A 27,837-nucleotide genomic window follows, 5' to 3' on the forward strand; every position below is an offset into this window, starting at 1 on the left:
GTCTCCCTCTCTCTCTGCCCTTCCCCCATGCATGCTCTGTCTCTGTCTCTCAAAAATAAACATTAAAAAATAATAAAAATAAAGTCTTTACATATATTGGTTTAATATCTACAAATCAATGTGACACATGACATTAACAAAATGAAAGATAAAAACCATATGATCATCTCAACAGATGCAGAAAAAAAAAACAATAGAAAAAACCCCAAATCAGTTCATGATTAAAAACTCTCAACAAAGTCGGTTTAGAAGGAACATAACTCAACATAAAAACGCCATACATGACAAACCAATAGCTAACATATTACTCAATGGTGAACAAATGAAAGCTTTTCCTTTAATATCAGGAACAAGACAAGGATGTCCACTCTTACCACTTTTATTCAAAATAGTAATATAAATCTTAGCTGTAGCAAAGAGACAAGAAAAACTAATGAAAAGCATTCAAATTTAAAGAAGTAAAACTGTCACTATTTGCAGATGACATATTAATATATAGAGAGAACCCTAATACTCTACCAAAAAATTATTAGAACTAATAAATGAATTCATTAAAGTTGCAGGATACAAAATAATAGAGAGATATGTTGGATTTTTATACATTAATAATAAAGTAGCAGAAGAAGAAATTAAGAAAATAATCCCATTTAAAATTAAGCAAAAAGAATAAAATACCTAGGAATAAATTTAACAAAGGAAGTGAAAGATCTATAACCTGAAAACTGCATGACACTGATGAAAGAAAGTGAAAACAACACAAACAAATGAAATCATATACCATGCTCATGACACAGAAAAATTAATATTGTTAAAATATTTAGGCTACCCAAAGTTACTAATCTACAGTTTCAATACAATCCTTATCAAAATATCAACACTGTTTTTCACAGAACTAGAACAAATAATCCTAAATTTGTATGGAATCATAAAAGCACTCAGTAGCCAAAGCAATCTTGACAAAGAACAAGGCTGGAGGTATCATAATCCCAGATTTCAAAACACAACACAATGCTACAGTAATCAAAGCAGTTTGGTACTGGCACAAAAACAGACACATAGATCCGTAGAACAGAATACAGAGTGCAGTGCATAAATAAACCTATGCTTCTATATGGTCAATTAATACCTGACAAAGGAGGCAAGAATATACAATGAGGAAAAGGCAGTCTCCTCAATAAACGGTTGTTGGGAAAAACTGTACAACTACATGCAAAAGAATGAGCCTGAACCACTATCTTACATCAGACACAAAAAATAAACCAAAATGGATTAAAGACCTAAATGTGAGACCTAAAACAATAAAACTCTGAAAGAAAACATAGGAAGTGATCTTCTGTACACCAGTCTTAGCGACATATTTTATAGACATGTTTCCTCAAGATTCTCACCCTCACTAATCATCAGTGAAATGCAAGTCAAAACCATGAGATGAGACCCCCTACCAGTCAGAATGGTTATTATTAAAAAGATAAGAAATAACAAGTGTTGGCAAGGATATGGAGAAAAGGGAAACCTCATATGCTGTCAGTTAGAATGTGAATTGGTGCAACCACTATGGAAAACAGTATGGAGGTTCCTCGATAAATTAAAAATAGAAATATCATATGATTTATTAGTTCTACCCTAACCCTAACCCTAGCCAAATAAAACAAAAACACTAATTCAAAGAGATATATAAGCCCCTATGTTCTCTGAAGCATTATTTACAATAGACAATAAATGGAAGCAACCTCAGTGTCCTTCAATAGATGAAACGGATAAAGATGTGGTATACATATACACAACTGAATATTACTCAGCCATAAAAATGATGAGATCTTGCCATTTGCACCAACATGCGTGGACCTAGAGAACATTATGCTAAGTGAAATAAGTCAGAGAAGGACAAATACCATATGATTTTACTTACATGTATAATTTAAAACAAGCAAGCAAACAGGCAAAAAGAAACAGATGAATAAATATAGGGAACAAATTGATGGCTTCCAAAGTGGACCAGCGGCGGGGGGGGGGGGGGGGGAATTTGAGAAACAGGTGAAAGGGATTAAGAGGTACAAACTTCCAGTTGTAAAATAAGTCACATAGATGAAAAGTGCAGCATAGGGAATATAGTTAATCATATTGTAATAATGTTGTATGGTGACAGATGGTAACTACACTTCTTGTGGTCCGCACTGCATAATGTATAGAACTGTTGAATCACTATGTTGTGTATATAATATAATGCACAAAATATTGTATGTTGACTAATATAATATTGTATAATGACTATATTTCAATAATAAACATTTTTTATTAAATTTTTTTAATGTTTATTTTTTAGGGAGAGAGACAGAGTGTGAGCAGGGGAGGGGCAGAGAGAGAGGGGGACACAGAATCCGAAGCAGGCTCCAGGCTCTGACCTGTCAGCACACAGCCCGACATGGGGCTCGAACCCACAAACTGTGAGATCATAACCTAAGCTGAAGCTGGAGGCTCAACCGACTGAGCCACCCAGATGCCGCTAACATTTTTTAAAATAGATAAAAAACATTATTTACAGATATTGATAAATTACTTCCCAGAAAGGTTCTACCAACTTACAGAGTACAGGTTATCAGAGTTGCTATATCAATATGTCTTAACACTTATCAAATATTAGTTTTCACATAAGTAAAACTGGGATAACATTTCTTTTCCACAAAATTATTGTGGAAGTACAAGAAGAATTATATATGCATATATAAACTATTATATACATTAAACTATTATACATATATAATAGTTTACCTGAGGCAACATTGGCATCAAGCATTCAAAAAATAGCTATTACTACTTTCAATGTGTTATTTAGAATCTATATATTTATTAGGAAATAGACTCCAGAGTTAAATGTAAGTCAGTTATCAAAGGGTTTAGGAAGCCCCATTTTATGGAATACTCTTTATGTTGTTTATCCCTAATACTTGTGAGAGTATATTATTTGTCAGGCTCCAAGTTAAATGTTTTATATACAATATTATCACACACAGGTATAATACATGTATTATTATACTCATTTACGGGATCACAATATTCTCAATATTCTCAGAATAAAGAACCAGAATTCAAATTAAGAAACATATGACTCCAAAATCCACAGCCTTTCAACAAAATCACATTTCATTTAGAAAAGGGAGGAAAAAATAGAAACAAAAATCACAGATTTATTTTTTTTAGTTTATTTATTTATTCTGAGAGAGAGAGAGAGAGCGAGCCAGAGAGGGAGAGAGAGAATCCCAAGCAGGCTCTGTGCAGTCGGCGCAGAGCCCGATCCAGGGCTTGTCCTCGTGAACAGTGAGATCATGACCTGAGCCAAAACCAAGAGTCGGACACAACCGACTGAGCCATCCAGTTGCCCCCAAAATTCATAGATTTAAATGAAAATTCTAAAGAGCCAATATACTACATTTTTTTCTGACAAGGCTCTAAACTAGTAGAATGAGGAAGGAAGTTATGTTCCCAGCAAGGCAAATAAAGTTTTATTTTGTCCTCAACTGTTTTACATCATCAAGAATACTGAGTGTCTAATTCTTTGTTTTTATCACATTTTTAGGTGTATTTACTCCCTCAAATATGTGTTAGAAAAATTAACTCTTCTGAAGCTTGACACAACATTTGAAGAACTTAAATCCTACTATAGCTTCACACGATTTCTGTTCTGTCTGTACCTTCCTTCCCTCTTTTCCCCAGCAAACATTTATCATTAATGTGGACACTCCCAATATTACAGTTAATGGCTTCCTTGACCTTCACTTTGGCAAAGTATTTTATCTCTGAATAGAGTAGGGAAGAATCTTAGTAACTTAAAAACAATGAACCAAAAGTAAAAGAGTACATGATCAAAGTTGTAAATCTGGAACACAGAAAGGAGTAACGAAGAGTGACGGTGCTAGCAATGTATAGTGTAAATGATTCTGAGCTTCTGGACCATTTAAAGCAGAAGGAAACACGAAACATTGAAGACTGCCCAATTATCATTAAGAAAAGGAATATAATTTTATCAAGAAAGTTAATCCTAGTTCTGAATTCTAACATAACTTAAGTGTATAGGTTTTTAACCATCTTGAACAATAGGACTACCTCTTTCATTAATTTAAAAAACCAAGTAGCAGTAGTCAGTTTTGGCCATTACTTTTAGGAACTTTTTTTTTAATTTTTGTAAATGTTTATTTAGTTTTGAAAGAGAGAGAAAGAGAGCAAGTGGGGAAGGTGCAGACAGAGAGGGAGACATGGAATCCAAAGCAGACTCCTGGCTGCAAGCTGTCAGGACAGAGCCTGACACGGAGCTTGAACTCATGAATTGTGAGATCATGACCTGAGCTGAAATTGGATGCTTAACTAACTGAGCCACAGAGGTGCCCCTTACCAAGATTTGTTAAAAGTCCAGGATGTAGTATCAACTCCTAATTCAATAAAAATTATTGTATATAAGTCAAGAGTAATACACTTTAGATTTGACTGATAGGCATAAATCCTCAAGAATCAAAATAAATAAATAATCAGAATGTCCATTTTCTAACCATTTTAAAATACCACCAGTCTCACCTGAAATTGTGATAGAAGCTGTATAGTGTACAAACCAAATTTGGGCTTATTAAATCTATTTTATTCTGTTAATTGAACTGGACATTATCTAAATAGGCCTGAAGTGGTAAAAGTTATGACCCCCAAGAAAGTGTTTTAGAAGGTTTTTTTTTTTTTAATTTTTTTTTTAATGTTTTTATTTATTTTTGAAGGAGAGAGAGAGAGCATGAGCGGGGGAGGAGCAGAGAGAGAGGGAGACACAGAATTTGAAGCAGGCTCCAGGCTCTAAGCAGCCAGCACAGAGCCTGATGCGGGGCTTGAACCCACAAACTGTGAGATCATGACCTGAGCCGAAGTCGGATGCTTAACTGACTGAGCCACCCAGGCACCCCAAGAAGGTTTTAATTTTTACTTTACTCAGATGAAGGTCCTTTATAAACTTTGTCTTAGATATTAACAAATAGTATTTGAAGGAAAGGCTAAGATTTTTCTCTAAAGAAGAGTTAAGGGTTGTTATAAATATGTGAAAAAGAATCCAAGCAGTAACATAACCTTCTAAACTATAAAGTTATAGACCAGATGACTGTGGCCTAGGACATTATAAAGACATAACAGAGTGTCTTTTTCTAGGATTAAAAATGATCCCTGAACTGCTAAACAAACTTAAAAAACTAGAAAAACTAGAAATCATACAATGTTTACTGTCAGACCACAATGGAATTAAACTAGAAATCAGTAACAGAAAGTTAATTGGAAAATACCCAAATATGTACACACTAAACAACATATTTCTTAAAAATGTATAGCCAAGGAATAAATCTGAAGAAAAATTTTGAAATAGTTTGAACTAAATAAAAACAAAACACAATTTATCAAAATTTGTGTGATGCAGCAAAAGCATTGCTTAAAAGGAAATTTATAGTACTGAGTGTGTATATTAGAAAAGAAGAAAGATCTAACATCAATAATATAGGTTTAAATCTTAGAAAACTGGAAGGAGAGAAAATTAAATTAAAACTAAGCAGAAGAAGAGAAATAATAAGAATTAGAGCAGAAATCAATGAAATTTAAAACAGAAAATCATAGAAAAAAAAATCAATGAAACTAAAATCTGGTTCTTTCAAAAGACCAATAAAACTTGGTAAGCCTGAAGCCAGGCAAACTAAGAAAAAAAGATAGAGGACACAAATTACTAATATCAGAAATGAAAGCAGTGATGTAACTAGATCTCATGGATATTGAAAGAAAATAAAGGAATACTATGAAAAACTCTATTTTCAAGAATTAGGTAACCTAGATGAAATAGAACAATTTCTTGAAAGACATAATCTGCCAAAACTCATACAAGAAGAAACATATCATCTAAATATGCTGACATCTATAAAGGAAATGGAATTAATAATTAATTACTTTCCAAAACAGAAAGCACAAGGCCCCCATGGGTTCCCCAGTGAATAATTCTACAAACATTTAAGTAAGAAATTATACTAAATTTCTACAATCTCTTTCAGAGGATAGAAACAGATGGATACTCCTAACTCATTCTATGAGACAGCATTACTGTAAGACCCTCAATAAGTTAAAATGGGGGGAAGGGATGGGATCTTCCTTGACTTGGTAAAGAATGTTTACAAAAACCTACAGCTAACACAAAAGTTTATGGTGAGAAACGAAAGCTCTCCCACTAGGATCAGGTACAAGGCAAGGATAATCTATCTCAACATTCTTTTTCAATGTTGTACTGGAAGTTCTTGAAAATGCATTGACCAAAATAATAATAATAATAATAATAATAATAATAATAATAATAATAATAAGTAAAAAACATACAGATTTGGAAGGAATAAATAAATTTGCTCTTGTTTTCAGATGACATGATTGTACATGTGAAAATCTAAAAGAATTAACAAAAATACTCCTAGAAATAATAAGCAATTATAGAACAGTTGCAAGACACAATGTGAATCCCCAATCTTTGTTTTCCTATATGCCAGTTTATAAGGAGAAAAAGACCCAGCAGAGCCAAAACAATATTGAAAAACAAAAAAAAGCAACAGACATGAACACACTCAACATCAAGATATACTAGAAAGCTATATTATTCAAGACAGTAAAGCACTGGGAAAAGAATAGACAAATAGAAAACTGGAACAAAAAAGAGTCCACAAATAGTCAGCTGTTCTTCCACAAAAAAGCAAAGACAACACAATGGAGCAAAGACAATCTCTTCAATAAATGGTGCTAGAACAAGTGGACATCCACATGCAAAAAGAAACAAAGCTAGATACACTTTACACCTTTCATAAAAATTAACTCACAATGGATCATAAACCTAAAGGTATAACAAAAAAACCACTAGAAAATAACAAAAAATCTTAGATGTTCTTGGGTATGACAATGACTTATTTTTATTTGTTTTTTAATTTTTATTTTTTTAATTTATATCCAAGTTAGTTAGCATATAGTGCAACAGTGATTTCAAGAGTAGATTCTTTACCCATTTAGCCCATCCCCCCTCCCACAACCCCTCCAGTAACCCTGTTTCTTCTCCATATTTAAGAGTCTCTTAGGTTTTGTCCCCCTCCCTGTTTTTATATTATTTTTGCTTCCCTTCCCTTGTGTTCACCTGTTTTGTCTATTAAAGTCCTCAGATAAGTGAAGTCATATGATTTTTGTCTTTCTCTGACTAATTTCACTTAGCGTAATACCCTTCAGTTTCATCCACATAGTTGCAAATGGCAAGATTTCATTCTTTTTGATTGCCCAGTAATACTCCATTGTGTATATATATACCACATCTTCTTTATCCATTCATCCATCGATGGACATTTGGGCTCTTTCCATACTTTGGCTATTGTTGATAGTGCTGCCATAAACATGGGGGTGCATGTGTCCCTTCGAAACAGCACACCTGTATCCCTTGGATAAATGCCTAGTAGTGCAATTGCTGGGTCACAGGTTGTTCTGTTTTTAGTTTTTTGAGGAACCTCCATACTGTTTTCCAGAGTAGCTGCACCAGCTTGCATTCCCACCAACAGTGCAAAAGAGATCCTTGTTCTCTGCATCCTCGCCAACATCTGTTGTTCCCTGAGTTGTTAATGTTAGCCATTCTGACAGGTGCAAGGTGGTATCTCATTGTGGTTTTGATTTGTATTTCCCTGATGATGAGTGATGTTGAGCATTTTTCATGTGTTGGTTGGCCATCTGGATGTCTTCTTTGGAGAAGTGTCTATTCATATCTTTTACCCATTTCTCCACTGGATTATTTGTTTTTGGGGTGTTGAGTTTGATAAGTTCTTTATAGACTTGGGATACTAACCCTTTATCTGATATGTCATTTGTAAATATCTTCTCCCATTCCATCGGTTGCCTTTTATTTCTTTGTGTTGTCTGATGGCTGAGGCTAAGACTTCCAATACTATGTTGAATAACAGTGGTGAGAGTGAACATCCCTGTCTTGTTCCAGACCTCAGGGGGAAAACTCTCAGTTTTGCCCCATTGAGGATGATATCAGCATGGGATCTTTGATATATGGCTTTTGTGATCTCCAGGTATGATCCTTCTATCCCAACTTTCTTGAGGGTTTTTATCAAGAAAGGATGCTGTATTTTGTCAAATGCTTTCTCTGCATCTATTGAGAGGATCTTATGGTTCTTGTCCTTTCTTTTACTGATGTGATGAATCACATTGATTGTTTTGCAGATATTGAACCAGCCCTGCATCCCAGGTATAAGTCCCACTTGGTCGTGGTGAATAATTTTTTTAATGTATTGTTGGATCCAGTTGGCTAATATCTTGTTGAGGATTTTTGCATCCACAGTCATCAGGGAAATTGGTCTATAGTTCTCATTTTCAGTGGGGTCTCTGGTTTTGGAATGAAGGTAATGCTGGCTTCACAGAGAGAGTTTGGAAGTTTTCCTTCCATTTCTATCTTTTGGAAGAGCTTCAAGAGAATAGGTGTTAACTCTTCCTTAAACGTTCAGTAGAATTTCCCTGGAAAGCCATCTGGCCATGGACTCTTGTTTTTTTATTACAATTTCAGTTTCTTTACTGGTCATGGGTCTCTTCAAATTTTCTATTTCTTCCTGTTTCAGTTTTGGTAGTGTATTTGTTTCTAGGAATTTGTCCATTTCTTTCAGATTGCCCATTTCATTGGCGTATAATTTCTCATAGTATTCTCTTATTATTGCTTTTATCTCTGCTGTGTTGGTGGTGATCTCTCCTCTCTCATTCTTGATTTTATTTGGGTCCCTTCCTTTTTCTTTTTGATCAAACTGGCCAGTGGCTTATCAATTTTGTAATTCTTTCAAAGAATCAGCTTCTGGTTTCACTGGTCTACTGTTTTTTTTCGTTTCAATAGCATTAATTTCTGCTCTAATCTTCATTATTTCCTGTCTTCTGTTAGTTTTGGGTTTTATTTGCTGTTCTTTTTCCAGCTCTTTAAGGTGTAAGATTAGGTTGTGTATCTGAGATCTTTCTTCCTTCTTTAGGAAGGCCTGGATTGCTAAATACATTCCTCTTATGACTGCTTTTGCTGCATCTGAGGCTTTGGGCTGTGGTGTTATCATTTTCGTTGGCTTCCATGTACTTTTTAATTTCCTCTTTAACTTGTTGGTTAGCCCATTTATTCTTTAGTAGGATGTTCTTCAGTCTCCAAGTATTTGTTACCTTTCCAACTTTTTTTTTTCTTGTGGTTGATTTTGAGTTTGATAGCTTTGTGGTCTGAAAATATGCATGGTATGATCTCGATCTTTTTATACTTGCTGAGGGGTGATTTGTGTCCCAGTATGTGGTCTATTCTGGAGAACGTTCCATGTGCACTGGAGAAGAATGCATATTCTGCTGCTTTAGGATGAAATGTTCTGAATATACATGTTAAGTCCATCTGGTCCAGTGTGACAATGACTTTTTAGATACAACACCAAAGCATGATCCATGAAAGAAATAATTGATAAGTTGGGTTTCATTAAAACTAAAGCCTTTAGCTCTGTGAAAGCCAAGGTCAAAAGAATGAGAAGTCACAAACTGGGAGCAAATATTTGCAGAAGAAAAATCTGATAGAGATCTGTTATCCAAAATATACAAAATACTCTGGAAACTCAACAGTAAGAAAACAACCCAATAAAATAAGCATCAAAGATGTTGGGGTGCCTGGCTGGTTCTGTTGGTAGAACATGGGACACTTGATCTTGGGACTGTTAGTTCGAGCCCCATATTGGATGTAGAGATTACTTAAAAGAGGAGGTCAAAGACCTTAACATGCAACTCACCAAAGAAGATGTACAATGGCAAGTAAGTATATACTTCATATGTCATCACAGAAATGCAAATTAAAGCAACAGTGAAATATCACTACACACCTATTACAATGGCCAAAATCCTGATTACTGACAACATCAACTATTGGCAAGGCTTTGGAATAACAGGAACTCCCATGCATTGCTGGTAGGAATGAAAAATGGTACAGCCACTTTGTAAGACAGTTTGGCAGTTTTTTACAAAACTAAACATATACTGGGGTGCCTAGGTGGTTCAGTCAGTTAAGCATCTGACTCTTGACTTTGGCTCAGGTTATGATCTCACAGTTCATGAGACTGAGCCTTCTGTTGGGTTATGTGCTGACAGTGCAGGTCCTGCTTGGATTCCCTCTCTTTCTCTCTCTCTCTCTGTCCCTCCCCCACTCACACCCTCTCTCCCTCTCAAAATAAACATTTTTTAAAAACACACAAAAAAGTAAATATATACTAATTATAATATCCAGCAATTATGTTCCTTATTTCATACTCAAAGGAGTTGAAAACTTATTTCCACATAAAAACCTGCACATGGATGTTTCTAGTAGCTTTCTTTATAACTGCCCAGACTTGGAAGCAACCAAGATGCTCTTCAATAGGTGAATGCTTAAATAAATTGTGGTATATCCAGATATAGAATACTATTCAGTGTTAAAAAGAAATGAGCTATCAAGCCAAGAAAAGACATGAAGGAACCTTGAATGCATATGAATAAGTGAAAGAATCCAATATGAAAAGGCTATATATACGGTAGGATTCCAACTATATGGTATTTTGGAAAAGGCAAAACTATGGAATAAAAGATCAGTGGTTGCCATGGTTGCCATCAGTGGGAGAAAGGCTGTATAGGGACAGCACTGAAAGGGTTTGAGATATATGGGAAATCTCTGTACTTTCTCCCAATTTTGCTGTGACCCTAATGGTTCTCTAAAATATAAAGGCTAAAAGGTGATCCCTAATATTGTCATTGTGAAATTTTGAGCCTGAATGAATTTTTTTTGGTTGGAGTATATGCCTACCTAGTGTCTGACTAGTTTATACCAAACCCAGCATCAGAAAACCTTGTGTACAAATTCTACACAGCTACCTAAAAGCAATGTTACTTTGGGCAAGCCACTTCACCCCAAGATGTACATACTAGTAACAACTTCACAGTATTGTGACCACGAATTAATTAACATGTATAAAGAGTCTAGCCTATAATAGATCTGCAGAAAACTCTATTTCCTTTTTTTCTTTTCTTACTAAGTTTCCACTTAGTTCTAGTACTAGGATTTTTACCTGGAACCAGAGGATCCTGATATTCTACTTTTCCAGCAAAACTCCAGTATGTTCAAGCAAAAACCCTCCACATTCCTGCAGCTTGCGCAAAATCCTTCTATTTAAATGTTGAGAAGTACTTAATATCTGATAAAAGCTTTCGAGATTTTCCTTGTTACAATATATTACATTCTTCAGACAACACTGAATGATTTTCTGTTCATTCCATCAATACCATAATTGAATACATATTACCCTTTTATTGATTTATCTCCCATCACTGTGGATAATTTTATCCTGCGACTTGGCTAATCACGTCTTTTCTGAATAGGTCAGTCACTGGGATTGAAGGTATGAAAAAATTGGGACAAGTCATCTGTAATAGCTGGAAAACTTCAGAACCTGACAAATATCTTGATTGTTCAGGGTGGTTTCTAGTGTAAAACTTATTAGGAATTGTACAGGTGCATCAATTTGAGGAAACATAATTCAGAAATTCCACCTCTAAGGTTTCAAAAGGTTATTTCTCAGAGTTAGGTCAGAGGTGGTAATGCTATAATTTCTAGAAGACCTGAATTAAGGACTAATGTTAGGCCAAGATCAACAAATACATAAAGTTACCTGCAAGAAAAACATGATGCCAAGACTCAGAAAACTTTATAGATATTTATTACTTAGTCAATGAAAGACAGTGGAGGTCATTACAAAGGCAGAAACTACAAACTTAAATTATTCCCAACCTGATTTATCTAAGGACTATCTAGAAATTCATTTTTAATTCGTTACCATTCTGACACAGATACACATGTGTATATCACAGAAATTTAGTGCCCTATATATTCAGCTCAGAGATCAGTAGAAGTGTCTAGCAATGTGGAATTATTTCCTAAACTGAGTAATATCTTTCTGTTGCTTCTTTCTGGTTGTGTCTCAGCTACTATAGGGTAGGGAAAGGACTTGATTAACAATGCCTCAATGCTTTCAATTTCACTTGCATCAAACAAGGGGGACACTTACACTTTGCCTTAGGTTGGCAAAGCAAGTACAGAAGAGTTACCTCAAATTTGCATTTAACCTATAAATTGCATTTTATGGCATCAGGAAAACTTAGAAAAAATAATTTAATGTAACATCCTTCTTAATAATTGAATGACTCAGGCTAGTGAAGCCATATAGCTGAACTATTGAAGGTAGGTTGTGACAGCTCTGAGATAAATATGTGAACAAAGGTTTCCTGTCCAGTGGAAAAATTAAAACACATTGTTAAGTAGCCAAATCAGTGGTTTATGTATTCATTGATATCCTCAATGAAAAAAATTAATTATTGGCCATAGACAAATGCATATTAATGAAAAATGTTTTAAAATTATAAACGACATCAACAGTGTTATATATGCTAAACTATATGGAAAATAACATGATTTATATTTTTAAAACAACTTTGAGGTTAATTTTTACTATACGTGATTTCTATCATATTAACTTTGGCACATATATGGTATGAAAAAACCCACTGAACAACCCATGAGAAGGGATATGCATACAATAAACCAACTCTGTTGAACAGGTGGATTCAATGCAGGAACAAAATCTCAGTTTCTCAGTAAAGAAACATTTACTGGAAGACAATCTAAGTATCCTAAATTTAGAAAGCACATGAGAAAGTCTTCACTGAATAAAGTGCTAGTGAAAGGCTTGAACACAGAATACAGATTCTATATTTTACACATAACTATATGATAATAAGTCTTTGATAAGTAAATGCCAAAGATGGGAGAAGTGTGTGTGTGAGGTGTGATGGACAAAAGTAGCCTGTTAAAGTGGTCCCTTACAGGGGCACCTGGGTGGCTCAGTCAGTTAAGCGACCGACTTCAGCTGCGGTGATAATCTCACAGTTCGTGGGTTTGAGCCCCACATCAGGCTCTGTGCTGACAGCTCAGAGCCTGGAGCCTACTTCTGATTCTGTGTCTTCCTCTCTCTATACCCCTCCCCCACTCACACTCTGCATGTGTCTCTCCCTCTCACTCTCAAAGATAGAGGAGGAGCCACGATGGCGGAACAGCATGAGAGTTTTTTGTGTGTCTTGCGTCTATGAAATACAGCCAGACCAACACTAAACCATCCTACACACCTAGAAAACTGATTGGAGGATTAGCACAACAATCTGCACAACCTGAACCACAGAATTCAGCAGGTATGCAGCATGGGGAGGTGAACTTGGGGAGAGAGGAGCTGGCAGCAGGCAGAGAACCACGTTTGCAGGCAGAGAGAGGACGGAGACTGGGGCAGGGGAGAATATGGGAAAAGTACCCCTCCCCAAAAGCAGCTGGAGAGAAGGTGGAAAATTGGAAACAGCTGCAGGGACTAAACTAAAAAGGGAGAAAGGACAAGGTTTAAATTCCATTAAGACTGTAAACAAGGGGATCACAAAGGCTGCAACTCCGCAGCTCCATACCTGGTGGTGCTCTGGTGGAAGGGCAAATCCCCAGGAACAGAGTGGGGTCTGGGAGGTTCTCAGCCCACATGGGGAAAAGTGGTTCCAATGCTGGAAGGACATTTGGTGGAGACTGTTGAAGCCACCTGGTCCCAGCAGACCCCAGAAAATGGCCACATTCGCTCATGCTGGAACAAGGTCATTAAGTGTGAAGCCTGGTGCCAGATGTGTGTTGTGATTTTCCATAATCCCTGAAAAGCTCCTGCTACACTATCTCATGAACTTTTTCTGGGGTGGGCTGGCACTTGGCCAGTCTTGGGGCACTCGCAGCAGCAGGGTCCAGCAGGCATTCCTGGGTGCAGCTGGCATTCAGCCACTGCTCAGTGAGACCCTCCCACAGAGGGGCAGAACAGGTCAAAGCTGCAGTCCTTCAGAAGTAAGGGATGGGGAAAACAGCCACATCTGAGACAAAACTCGGGAGAGAGGTACTGCCTGGGGCTTGGTCACGAACAGTGAAGAAGCGGGGAGTGGACGAAAGCTGAAGACAGAGGACGGGTGCACGATTGCTGATAGGAGAGAACAGAGTTCCCATACTAGAGACTGGATAGCTGGGTGACGCCATTTTCACTGCTCCCACGCATATGAACCTACGAGCGCCCCAACAATCCACCCCAGTAGGCTAGCTGTGCCATCTAGTGAAGAACGAAGCCGTTACACTGTGCCCTGCCCAACTGGGCCAACCTCACTCTTCAAGAACACAAGGCTCACCGCCTAGTTTACTTTATGGACTATAAAGTGCTACATAATCTGACTTCTAGGGGAAAACGAAGTAATTTCACCCCAATTTCAATCTATTGGCAGGTCTATCTATTCAATTTTCTTTTTTTTTCTTTTTTTCTCTCTTTACACTATTCTTTTTCTTGAATACAGAAAGAGAAAAGATTCATTTTTATTTTCAATTTTTATTAAAAATATTTTTCTTTAATTTTTTTACTATATTTTTTCCTTTTGTGTAAATTTTTTCAAATTCTATCTTACTTCCATCATTCGATTTTAGTCTACTTCAGTGTATTCTCACCTTTTCACATTTTCAAATGATTTCCTTGTTTTTTCTTTCTTTTTTCTTTTTTGTTTCTTATCTTTACTTGAATGCAGAAAGTGAAAAACTTCATTTTTCCCTTCACTTTCTATTAAATATATTTTTCTTTAATTTTTAATATACTTTTTGCTTTTACGTAAATTTTTTCAAATTCTATTTTACTTCCATCATTTTATTTTAGTCTACTACAGTGTATTCACTTTTTCAAATTTTCAAACGATTTCTTTTTTTTCTCTTTTTTCTCTTTTTGTTTCTTTTTCTTGAATAATCTTTCAAACCACATTCAATACCCAGACCAAAACACACCTAAGATCTAGCATCATTTATTAGATTTTGTGTGTGTGTGTGTGTTTAATTTTTTAATTTTAATATTTTTTAAATTTTAATTATTTTTGATCTTAACTTTTCTACCTCATTAATTTTTCTCCCTTCAAAATGACAGAATGAAGGAATTCACCCCAAAAGAAAGAGCACAAATAAACAACATCCAGATATTTAACCAACACAGATACAAGCAAGATGTCTGAACCAGAATTTAGAACCACGATAATAAGAATACTAGCTGGAGCTGAAAATAGATTAGAATCCCTTTCTGCAGAGATAAAAGCAGAAAAAAATAGAATGAAATTAAAAATGCTATAACTGAGCTTCAATCATGGATGGATGGAGCAGCAGCAAGGATGGATGAGGCAGAACAGAATCAGCAATATAGAGGACAAACTTATAGAGAATAATGAAGCAGAAAAAAGAGGGAGATTAAGACAAAAGAGCACAATTTAAGAATTAGAGAAATCAGTGACTCATTAAAAAGGAACAACATCAGAATCACAGGGGTCCCAGAAGAGGAAGAGAGAGAAATAGGGGTAGAAATAGGGGTAGAAATATGATTTATGTGAGTAAATCATAGTGGAAAACTTTCCTAACCTGGGGAAAGACACAGACATCAAAATTCAGGAAGCACAGAGGACCCCCATTAGATTCAACAAAAACCGACCATCAACAAGGCATATCATAGTCAAATTCACAAAATACTCAGTCAAGGAGAGAATCATGAAAGCAGCAAGGGAAAAAAAGTCCCTAACCTACAAGGGAAGACTGATCAGGGTAGCAGCAGACCTATCCACAGAAATATGGCAGGCCAGAAAGGAGTGGCAGGATATATTCAATGTGCTAAATCAGAAAAATAAGCAGCCAAGGATTCTTTATCCAGCAAGACTGTCATTCAAAATAGAAGGAGAGATAAAAAGTTTCCCAAACAAATATTAAAGGAGTTTGTGACCACTAAACCAGCCCTGCAAGAAATTTTAAGGGGGACTCTCTGAGGGGAGAAAAGATGAATATGTATATATGTATGTATGTGTATGTATATATAAATATATATATATAGAGAGAGAGAGAAATAAATAAATAAATAAATAAATAAATAAATAAATAAATACCAAAAGCAACAAAGATTAGAAAGGACCAGAGAACACCACCAGAAACTCCAACTCTACAAGCATGATAATGGCAATAAATTCATATCTTTCAGTACTCACTCTAAATGTCAATGGACTCAATGCTCCAATCAAAAGACATAGGGTAGCAGAATGGATAAGAAAACAAGATCCATCTATATGCTGTCTACAAAAACCCACTTTAGACCTAAAGACACCTTCAGATTGAAAATAAGGGGATGGAGAACCATCTATCATACCAATGGTCAACAAAAGAAAGCTGGAGTAGCCACACTCATATCAGACAATGTAGACTTTACAATAAAGACTGTATCAAGAGATGCAGAAGGGCATTATATCATAATGAAGGGGTCTATCCACCAAGAAGACCTAATTGTAAACATTTATGTGCCAAAGGTGGGAGCACCCAAATATATCAATCAATTAATCACAAACATAAAGAAACTCATCGATAGTAATACCATAATAGTAGGAGACTTCAACACCACACTCACAGCACTGGACAGATCATCTAATCAAAAAATCAACAAGGAAACAATGGCTTTGAATGACACACTGGACCAGATGGACTTAACACATATATTCAGAACATTTCATCCTAAAGCAGCAGAATATACATTCTTCTCCAGTGCACATAGAACATTCTCCAGAATAGACCATATACTGGGACACAAATCAGCCCTAAGTAAGTACAAAAAGACTGAGATCAAACCGTGCATATTTTCAGACCACAAAGCTATGAAACTCAAAATCAACCACAAGAAAAATTTTGGAAAGGTAACAAATACTTGCAGACTAAAGAACATCCTACTAAAGAATTACTGGGCTAATCAAGAAGTTAAAGAGGAAATTAACAAATTTATGGAAGTCAATGAGAATGATAGCACCGCAACCCAAAACCTCTGGGACACAGCAAAGGCAGTCATAAGAGGAATGTATTTAGCAATCCAGGCCTTCCTAAAGAAGGAAGAAAGATCTCAGATACACAACCTAATCTTACACCTTAAAGACCTGGAAAAAGAACAGCAAATAAAACCCAAAACTAGCAGGGGCGCCTGGGTGGCTCAGTCTGTTAAGCAGCCGACTTCGGCTCAGGTCATGATCTCACGGTCCGTGAGTTCAAGCCCCACGTCGGGCTCTGTGCTGACAGCTCAGAGTCTGGAGCCTGTTTCAGATTCTGTGTCTCCCTCTCTCTGACCCTCCCCTGTTCATGCTCTGTCTCTCCCTGTCTCAAAAATAAATAAAAACATTTAAAAAATTAAAAAAAAAACACCAAAAACTAGCAAAAGACAGGGAATAATGAAGATTAGAGGAGAAATTAGTGCTATTGAAACCAAAAAAACAGTAGACCAGTGAAACCAGAAGCTGATTCTTTGAAAGAATTACAAAATTGATAAGCCACTGGCCAGTTTGATCAAAAAGAAAAAGGAAGGGACCCAAATAAATAAAATCAAGAATGAGAGAGGAGAGATCACCACCAACACAGCAGAGATAAAAGCAATAATAAGAGAATACTATGAGAAATTATACGCCAATGAAATGGGCAATCTGGAAGAAATGGACAAATTCCTAGAAACAAATACACTACCAAAACTGAAACAGGAAGAAATAGAAAATTTGAAGAGACCCATGACCAGTAAAGAAACCGAAATTGTAATAAAAAAATCTGCCAAAAAACAAGAGTCCATGGCCAGATGGCTTTCCAGGGAAATTCTACTGAACGTTTAAGGAAGAGTTAACACCTATTCTCTTGAAGCTCTTCCAAAAGATAGAAATGGAAGGAAAACTTCCAAACTCTTTCTGTGAAACCAGTATTACCTTCATTCCAATACCAGAGACCCCACTGAAAATGAGAACTATAGACCAATTTCCCTGATGACTGTGGATGCAAAAATCCTCAACAAGATATTAGCCAACTGGATCCAACAATACATTAAAAAAATTATTCACCACGACCCAGTAGGACTTATACCTGGGATGCAGGGCTGGTTCAATATCTGCAAAACAATCAATGTGATTCATCACATCAGTAAAAGAAAGGACAAGAACCATAAGATCCTCTCAATAGATGCAGAGAAAGCATTTGACAAAATACAGCATCCTTTCTTGATAAAAACCCTCAAGAAAGTTGGGATAGAAGGATCATACCTGGAGATCACAAAAGCCATATATCAAAGATCCCATGCTGATATCATCCTCAATGGGGCAAAACTGAGAGTTTTCCCCCTGAGGTCTGGAACAAGACAGGGATGTTCACTCTCACCACTGTTATTCAACATAGTATTGGAAGTCTTAGCCTCAGCCATCAGACAACACAAAGAAATAAAAGGCAACCGATGGAATGGGAGAAGATATTTACAAATGACGTATCAGATAAAGGGTTAGTATCCCAAGTCTATAAAGAACTTATCAAACTCAACACCCCAAAAACAAATAATCCAGTGGAGAAATGGGCAAAAGACATGAATAGACACTTCTCCAAAGAAGACATCCAGATGGCCAACCAACACATGAAAAATGCTCAACATCACTCATCATCAGGGAAATACAAATCAAAACCACAATGAGATACCACCTTGCACCTGTCAGAATGGCTAACATTAACAACTCAGGGAACAACAGATGTTGGCGAGGATGCAGAGAATAAGGATCTCTTTTGCACTGTTGGTGGGAATGCAAGCTGGTGCAGCTACTCTGGAAAACAGTATGGAGGTTCCTCAAAAAACAGCACTACCCTGTGACCCAGCAATTGCACTACTAGGCATTTATCCAAGGGATACAGGTGTGCTGTTTCGAAGGGACACGTGCGCCCCCATGTTTATGGCAGCACTATCAACAATAGCCAAAGTATGGAAAGAGCCCAAATGTCCATCGATGGATGAATGGATAAAGAAGATGTGGTATATATATATACACAATGGAGTATTACTGGGCAATCAAAAAGAATGAAATCTTGCCATTTGCAACTACATGGATGGAACTGGAGGGTATTATGCTAAGTGAAATTAGTCAGTCAGAGAAAGATAAAAATCATATACCTTACTCATATGAGGACTTTAATAGACAAAACAGGTGAACACAAGGGAAGGGAAGCAAAAATAATATAAAAACAGGGAGGGGGACAAAACAGAAGAGACTCATAAATATGGAGAACAAACTGAGAGTTACGGGAGGGGGTGTAGGAGGGGGATGGACTAAACGGGTAAGCGGCACTAAGTATCTACTCCTGAAATCACTGTTGCTCTATATGCTAATTTGGATGTAAATTTTAAAAATAAAAAATAAAACAACTTAATAAAAATAAACAAAACAAACATATTTCACTTAGCATAATACCCTCCAGTTCCATCCATGTTGCTGCAAGTGGCAGGATTTCTTTCTTTTTTTTTTTTTTAATGTTTTTATTTATTTTTGAGACAGAGAGAGAGTGTGAGTGGGGGAGGGGCAGAGAGAGAGGGAGACACAGAATCCGAAGCAGGCTCCAGGCTCTGAGCTGTCAGCACAGAGCTCAACACAGGGCTCAAACCCACAAACAGTGAGATCATGACCTGAGCTGAAGTCGGACACTCAACTGACTGAGCCACCCAGGCGCCCCCATAAGAGACTCTTAAATACAAAGACCAAACTGAGGGTTGATGGTGGGGGGCAGAGAGGGGAAAATTGGTGAAGGGCACTTGGTGGGATGAGCACTAGGTGTTGTATGTAAGCGATGAATCATGGGAATCTAGCCCCCAAACCAAGAGCACAGGGTATACACTGTATGTTAGCCAACTGGATAACAAATTAAATTAAAAATAAATAAATAAATAAATAAACAAACAAACATAAAGTGGCCCCTTACACGTGGCAAAATGAGTAGCCTTTCCCAGTGTCTATGCCAAATGGCATGGAGTGACTATTTATCATATTTCTCACTTAGGAATAGGTTTGAGGCCTATGAGCAGTTCTTTCCACAGCACTGTGGTCTACTAATTATGTGGTACTCAGGAATTCAGTAACTTGCAGGCCTCCCTTTTCTTATATTACGCAGGGTGCAAGGGCACTTCCCAGCATCCCTTCTTCCAACCATAGGCAAGAACTCTTATACAGTATATATACAGGATGAGTTTAAACCAAGCACCACTATTCTGGTGACCAAGGTAGTTTAAAGTCAGTAAGAGCAAAAAGCAGACGTAAGTGTTGGTTAGCTACACTGAGCCTCATTTCTCTTCTATTTATTCTGGGCCTCTGAAGACAAATGATTTTATTCAGATTTACCAGAAGGAGGAATTTCTTTTAAAAGACTAGTATAGTTTAAATTAAAATCAAATTATCATCAATAAATCAATAAAATTCAGGTTAATCACCCCCCCCCCTTTTTTTACAACTTAGAAGAACACAAAGATACAAACCTTGAATTTTCTTCTCACTTCTGCTATTTTGTCCTCTAATTCCTCTGTTTTAAATTTGGTTAGGTGGAAAATAGCACCAAGGTGATAAGCTTGCCTGTAGAGTTGCTTAATAAATTCATCATTTTTTCCCCTTAGTTTCATCAAAGATTGGATTTCAGACTCAAACTCTGATTTTTTTCTTATACTATAAAAAACAAAGCAAAAGGATTGACAAGATTATTCCAAGAAGGTATATATTGAGGCAAATATATTTAATAGTAGTAAAAAAGCAACAAAGTCATATTTTATGTTGCCTAAAATATAAAATAACCAGATACTTAACTAAATCTTGAATATAAAAAATATGACCCCAAATTCCATTTATTTTCCTGCTTTTCCTGTTGGCTGCTCTTAATTGTCAGGCTGTGCTCAATCTCAGAAGGATAAGTGTATCAATAAGAAAGGCAGGTACCTCAAATGCTCAGTTTTCAGAACATTCATCCCTTCCTTCTAAAACAATCCATTCTTTCTAATCTTATATAAATTAGTATTAATAATAATCAAGTATGAGAAAAATCCAGTCCATGAAAAAGAGAAACAAAAGAAAACCAAAAACTAAAAGCATTCAAAAAGAAAACCCCCAGCTAAGGAAAAGAGTCAATAGAAGAAAAGAGTGAAGACATTAATATCATTTTAAGATTGGATACCAACTTTTTCAGATACACACACTGAGGCATACAATGTAAAAAGCATACATTCACAAGTGAGGTAACTAAGAAACTAGCCAAAGGTATTCCACCAGATGTGCTACCTGGGCAAGGTCCACTGCATCACAGCAGGGGTTTTTGAGTTGTACTTGTTTGTGAAAGCACCAACTTACTATTGAAGTCTATAGGTTTATAGAAAGGTACGAACTATGATTGGGAAGAAAAGACAAGAGACTGAGAACTCAACCAGTAGGAAAAGAAGAAATTTTTTTAAAAATGAAATGAATGAAAATAGAAACACAACATACAAAAAGCAGTTCTAAAGGGAAGTTGATAATAACGAATGCCTCCATTAAGAAAAAGGAAAGATTTCAAACCACATAACTTTACATCTCAAAGACCTAGAAAAATAAGAACAAACTAAGCCCAGAGTTAGGAGAAGAGAAGCAATAACAACAATCAGAACTGAAACAATTGCATTAAACCAAAAACTATAGAAGAGATCAACAACAAAAAAGCATGGTTTTTAAAACATATGTAAACAAAGCTGACAAAACTTTACACGAAAAAAAGAAAGAGAAAACTCACATAAATAAAATCAGAAATAAAAAGGGCCACATTACAACTGACAACTTAGAAATACAAACTACTAGGAATAATTATATGCCAACAAATTGGATACCCTAGAAGAAATACATTCCTAGAAACACACAATCTACCAAGACTGAATCATGAAAAATTAGACAATCTGAACAGGCCAATAATGAATAGGAAAACTGAACCAGTAATCAAAAACTCCTAATTAAAAAAACACTCAACCTGATAGCTTTATTGATGAGTTCTACCAAACATTTAAAGAATAATTAATGCCAATTGTTCTCAAACTCTTCTAAAAAACTGAAGAGGATGGAAAGCTTCCAAACTCAATTTAAGAGACCAGTATTACCTTGATACCAAAGCCAGATGAAGACATTATAAGAAAAGAAAATTATAGACCAATATCCCTGATCAATATAGATGCAACAAAATATAGATCTTCAACAAAATCCTATCAATCTGAATTCAACAACAAATTAGGTTCAAATACATAAATCAATAAATGTGATACACCACTTTAGTAGAATCAAGGATAAAAATGTGATAATCTCAATAGATGCAGAAAAAGTATTTGACAAAATTCAACATCAATTCATGATAAAAACTCTCAAAAATTGTATATAGAGGGAGTGTACTTTAACATAATAAAGGCCGTGTATGAATAACAAGTCCACAGTTAACATCATACTCTATAAAAAGCTGAAGATTTTTCTTCTAACATGAGAAAAAAGCCAAAGATGCCCACTCTTAACCATATCTATTCAACATAGTACTAGAAGTCTCAGAGTATTTAGGCAAGAAAAAGAAGTAAAAGGTATCCAAATCAGAAAGGAATAGCTAAAATTTCCTGATTGCAGATGACATGATCTTATATAGAAAGAACCTTAGGGGCGCCTGGGTGGCTCAGTTGGTTGAGCGGCCAGCTTCGGCTCAGGTCATGATCTCGCGGTCTGTGAGTTCAAGCTCCGCGTTGGGCTCTGTGCTGACAGCTCAGAGCCTGGAGCCTGTTTCAGATTCTGTGTCTCCCTCTCTCTGCCCCTCTCCCATTCATGCTCTGTCTCTCTCTGTCTCAAAAATAAATAAACGTTAAAATTAAAAAAAAAAGGAAAGAACCTTAAAACCTCCATCAAAAAAAAAAAAAAACTATTAGAACTAATACATAAATTCAGTAAAGCTGCAGAAAACAAAATCTATATACAAATATCTGCTGCCTTTCTATATACTAACAATGAACTATATAAAAAAATTAAAACAATCTCATTTACAACAGCATCAAAAATAATAAAATATGTAGGAATAAATTTAATCAAGGATGTGAAAGAAAGATCCATACACTGACACTGAACATAAAACATTGATGAAAGAGATTCAGGAAGGCAAAGCTATGGAAGGATATCCTGTGTTCATGGATTGGTATAATTAATAATGTTAAAATGTCTATGCTGCCCAAAGCAATCTAGAGATTCAATGCAATCTCTATGAAAATTCCAGAGGCATTTTTCACAGAAACAGAAAAAAAATCCTAATATTTGTATAGAGCCACAAAATACCCCAAAAATCCAAAGCAATCTTGAGAAAAGAAGAACAAAGCTGGAGGTATCACCCTTCCTTATTTCAAATAGTATTACAAACTATAGTAATCAAAGCAGTATGGTACTGGCATGACAAACAGACACACAAACCAGTAGAACACAATGAAGAACCCAGAAAAAAAAACAAAAACAAAAACAAAAAACAAAAAAAAAAAAAAAAAAACTTTGACAAGGATGCCAACAACACACAATGGAGAAAGAATCATCTCTTCAGTAAATGGTGTTGGGAAAACTGGGTAGCTACATGCAAAAGAATGAAACTGGACCCTTATCTTATACCACTGACAAAAATTAAATTGAAAAGGATTAAGGAATTAAATGCAAAAGCTAAAACTATAAAACTCCCAGAAGAAACACAGTGAAAAGTCTCCTTGACATTTGTCTTGGCAATTATGTTTTGCCTTTTGACACCAAAAGCACAGGAAACAAAGTAAAAAATCAACAAGTGGGATAACATCGAATTAAAAACCTACTGCACAGAAAAAAAAATCAACAAATTGAAAAGGCAACCTACTTAATGAAAGAAAATATATTTCAAACCATATGTGGTAAGACATTAATATCCCAAATATATAAGGAAATTATATAGCTCAGTAGGTAAAATCTAAAATACTCAACTAAAGAATGGGCAAAGGACCTGAATAGGCATTTTTCCCAAAGACATAAAAATGGCAACTACGTGAAAAAGATGCTCAACATCACTATCTCCAAGGAAATGCAATTCAAAAACGCAATGAGATACCACCTCCCATCAGTTAGGATGGCTTTTATCAAAAAGACAGAAAATGCTCCAAGGATGTGGAGAAAGGGAACTCTTGTATACTGTTGGTGGGAATGTAAAATGGTATACCCATTATGGGTCACAGTCTAGGGGTTCTCCAAAAAATTGAAAACAAAACTGCCATATTGATCCAACATTCACTTCTACATATATAGCTGAAGAAACAAAATCACAAAATCAATTTCTTGAAGAGATATCTGCACTCCTATGTTCATTGCAGCATGATTCATAATAGCCAGTATATGGAAACAAACTATCAATGGATAAATAAAGAAAATTCCACATATATACGGGATACTATTCAGTTACAAGGAACAATGAATGAATCCCGTCATTTGCAACAAGATGGATGGACTTACAGGACAGTTATGTCCAGTGATACAAGCCAGACAGAGAAAGATAAATGCTATGTAATCTCACTTATATGTGGAATCTGAAATCATTAACAACAAAAATGAATTCATAAAAACAGTGGAATGATGTTTAACAAGGGCTGAGTGGTGATGGAAATGGGAAGGACAGTGGTCAAGGTGTAAGCCTTCAGTTGTAAGATAAATAATCTCTGAGGACCTAGTGTATAATATGGCAACTACAGTTAATAATATTGTGTTGCTTACTTGAAATGTGCTAAGTGTATAGACCTTAATCATATTCACCACAAGAGAATAACACAGTAATTACAGAAAATGATTGATGGGTGGTAATTACATCACAAAGTACATATGTATCAAATCATCACATTTTACACCTCAAATATATAGAATTATGTCAAACATGTTTCAATAAAGCTGAAAAATTTTTTTAAAAATAGAGAGGAAGGGGAGCCTGGGTGGCTGGGTCAGTTGAGCGTCTGACTTCAGCTTGGGTCATGATCCCACAGTTTGTGAGTTTGAGCCCCGCATCAGGCTCTCTGCTGTCAGTGCAGAGCCCGCTTCAAATCCTCTGTCCCTCTCTCTCCCTTCCTCTACCCTATTCATGCACGCTCTCTCAAAAATAAATAAACAAAAAAATATAAAGGAAGTATATATAACAAAATTATATCTGAAAAATTTCCAGTACTAAAAGCCAACATGGGTCACTAAAATGAAAAGTCTTACATAATGTTAAACTAGATATATTAAACGCAGAGAAGTACACACACCCCCAGACATGGAATTGTAAAGTTTCAGTACTCTGAAATGGGAAGAGAAAATTCATAAGTTTTCCAAGAGAAAAAACAGATTACCTACATGAAATGATAACCCAAATGCCATCAGATATATTATCAAGCAAAACTCAATAAATGGTTGATAAATTTAGAGATCTAATGTATGAGATGATGACTACATAAATTATGGTATCAAACACTTGGAGTTTGATAAAAGAGCAGATTTCAGGTGCTCTCATTACACACACACACACACAAACACACACGTTAACTATGTGAGAAGATGGTATGCTAATTAGCTTGACTCTAGTAATCATTTCACTATGTATATCATATCATCATGAGGTAAACTTTAAGTACATATAATTTTTAAAAAACTAAATAAAACATGAAAGTACCTTTAAATTAACTTTAAAATATGACTTTAGATCTAGAATAGGGTCCTTTGAGAAATTTCTTATTTGAATGGATTGAATAGAAAACAGAATGTGAGTTTATGGGAACAGGAATGTTCACTTTAATTAAGATTTGCTATAAAGAACAGAAGGGTAGAGCTGGGATTTAGAGCTCTATTTTATCTTGAGTTTGCTTCTTTCCTAAAATGAGCAATATTATGTAATGTTCGTATGCTATTAGAGAGAAGTAATAATAGTTCACAGGAAAGAGGAAATAACTGTAGCTACAAAGCCCGAGTATGTAAAAGGGAATGGCATCCTCCTGGAAAGTGTGTGGGTGATGGGAACTCCACTGTAAGAGCTGCTTCCATTATTAGATTTAATACAGGAGAATATAGAGTATGTAAAGACAGATGCAAATAGGCTGGCAAGAAAAAGAGGTTAATTCTCATTTGACTGCATCTGTATTCTCTATTAAGTTTTGAAAAGATTATTAGTGTTAAAATGAGAATAAGGAGGGCACTACTGATAAACTCTGGGTGTTGTAGTTAGTGATGAATCATTAGATTCTACTCCTGAAACCAATATTACACTGTATGTTAACTAACTAGAATTTAAATAAAAACTTGAAAGAAAGAATGAATGAATGAATGAATGAATAAATAAATAAATAAATAAATAAATAAATAAATAAATAAAATGAGGGTGATGTGGGTATTAGGAGTGAAGAGCATGAGAAGATGTGAAATAGGGGTCAGGAAAACTGGACACTCTAAAAATTTTTTGGTAGTGCTGAATGTCACTTGAGATTCATAGTCACATACTTTAAGTTCTACTCGGCAGCAAATTTATTGCAGTGCTAATGAAGCTTAAATATGAGGGTCTCTAACTGACCCCAACCCCTTGTGAAGTCCTTTGAGTGTGTAACGGCATTTCACATGGTTGTACATTTTTGAATAAAGTTTGTGAAAATAATATATTCTAACCAAAATTTATTATTTTCTTTTTCTAATATAATTTACCCTTTGTCAAGTGGCATTGAATTGGTTGTGGGAATTCGGTATTCATAAGCTTATATTTTTTTTCAGAAAGAGATCTCACATTCTATAACATTTAGGGCCCACCAAAACAGGATCCACCCATGGTGAGATTAATTAATCTCAGCTGTGTCTTACTGTAGCCACATGCCGCTGTTTGGATCCTGCTTCAGTTCAATGATAGGGCTTTTCAAGTCACAGAAATAAAACTTGAAGGTGATTTAAATGAAGGGTTATTTTTAGTCAGATATAACTAGGTTCTGTGAGAAGAGAAGGAAGGACAAGAAGGTAGGATATACACATCTAGTAGGGATAACAGACTGATCATCTTAAAGTGTCAAATAATGGAGTGAGGGTACTCGTAGAGTAAGTAAGCTGGAAAGAGAGGTGTCAGCTGTGAGAGAGTAGATTCTTAAAACTGAAACCAGGAGGTGACTCTGTTATTGGAAATGAGAAGATGTAGGGGTAAGATTGTAAGAGAAGGTGGTTGATATGATATGGAAGAAAAGACTGTTGGGAATACGGAGGTCTAAAAATTGATAATCCAAGTTCTTACACATACTGAACACAGACAAATTTGGGTTTTGATTGCCTCTGGAGAGGAGAGAGAGAGAGAGAGAGAGAGAGAGAGAGAGAGAGAGAGAGAACAGAAATGGGAAGAGTAATTTATTTGTGAAATTTTAATTTCTTACAAATAGGTCTAAAGTAGGCTAAAACATTGGTAGTTAATTTTGAATGGTGCATACAGCTTTTTGTCTTTCAATAGCTGAAAAAGTAAAAGCAAAATAGTTTAAGAATATTCATTGGAAAGCATGCTGTTAAATGCTGAAAAAAATCATATTCTATACTCCTGCAAAGTAACTCAAATTAATAGGCTGGTAAGATATAGCTAAGCGAGTATGAAAGACACAGTACCCTGTGGATTCATTCTAAGTATTCCAGGCTATTTAACAACTTCAATAATATTCTAATTGCTATCTCCACAAATAAATCACTACCCTGTTAACTCTTGATAAACACATTCTATAAAATATACCAGTAAATCTTTATGGTGTTCAATAGCTTTTTTGCTCATTTCCCTCGATTATCAACCCCATCTTTGGATCAGTGCAGTTACAATGG

General features: G+C 35.7%; 1 protein-coding gene across 3 annotated transcripts in view; it reads right to left on the bottom strand.

The window, feature by feature from the left end:
* CCDC178 (coiled-coil domain containing 178) overlaps window positions 1-27,837 on the bottom strand; it is a 441,055-nt gene that overhangs the window by 264,963 nt on the left and 148,255 nt on the right. For all 3 annotated transcript variants that reach the window (XM_019465445.2, XM_019465447.2, XM_019465449.2), the window contains one exon: window positions 20,481-20,664. In XM_019465445.2, coding sequence (XP_019320990.2) covers window positions 20,481-20,664 — 184 coding nt within the window. The remainder of the gene's footprint in view (window positions 1-20,480; window positions 20,665-27,837) is intronic.

This window comes from Panthera pardus, unplaced genomic scaffold, assembly GCF_024362965.1.
Source record: "Panthera pardus isolate Hobbes unplaced genomic scaffold, ASM2436296v1 HiC_scaffold_15, whole genome shotgun sequence".
Lineage (NCBI taxonomy): Eukaryota > Metazoa > Chordata > Mammalia > Carnivora > Felidae > Panthera > Panthera pardus.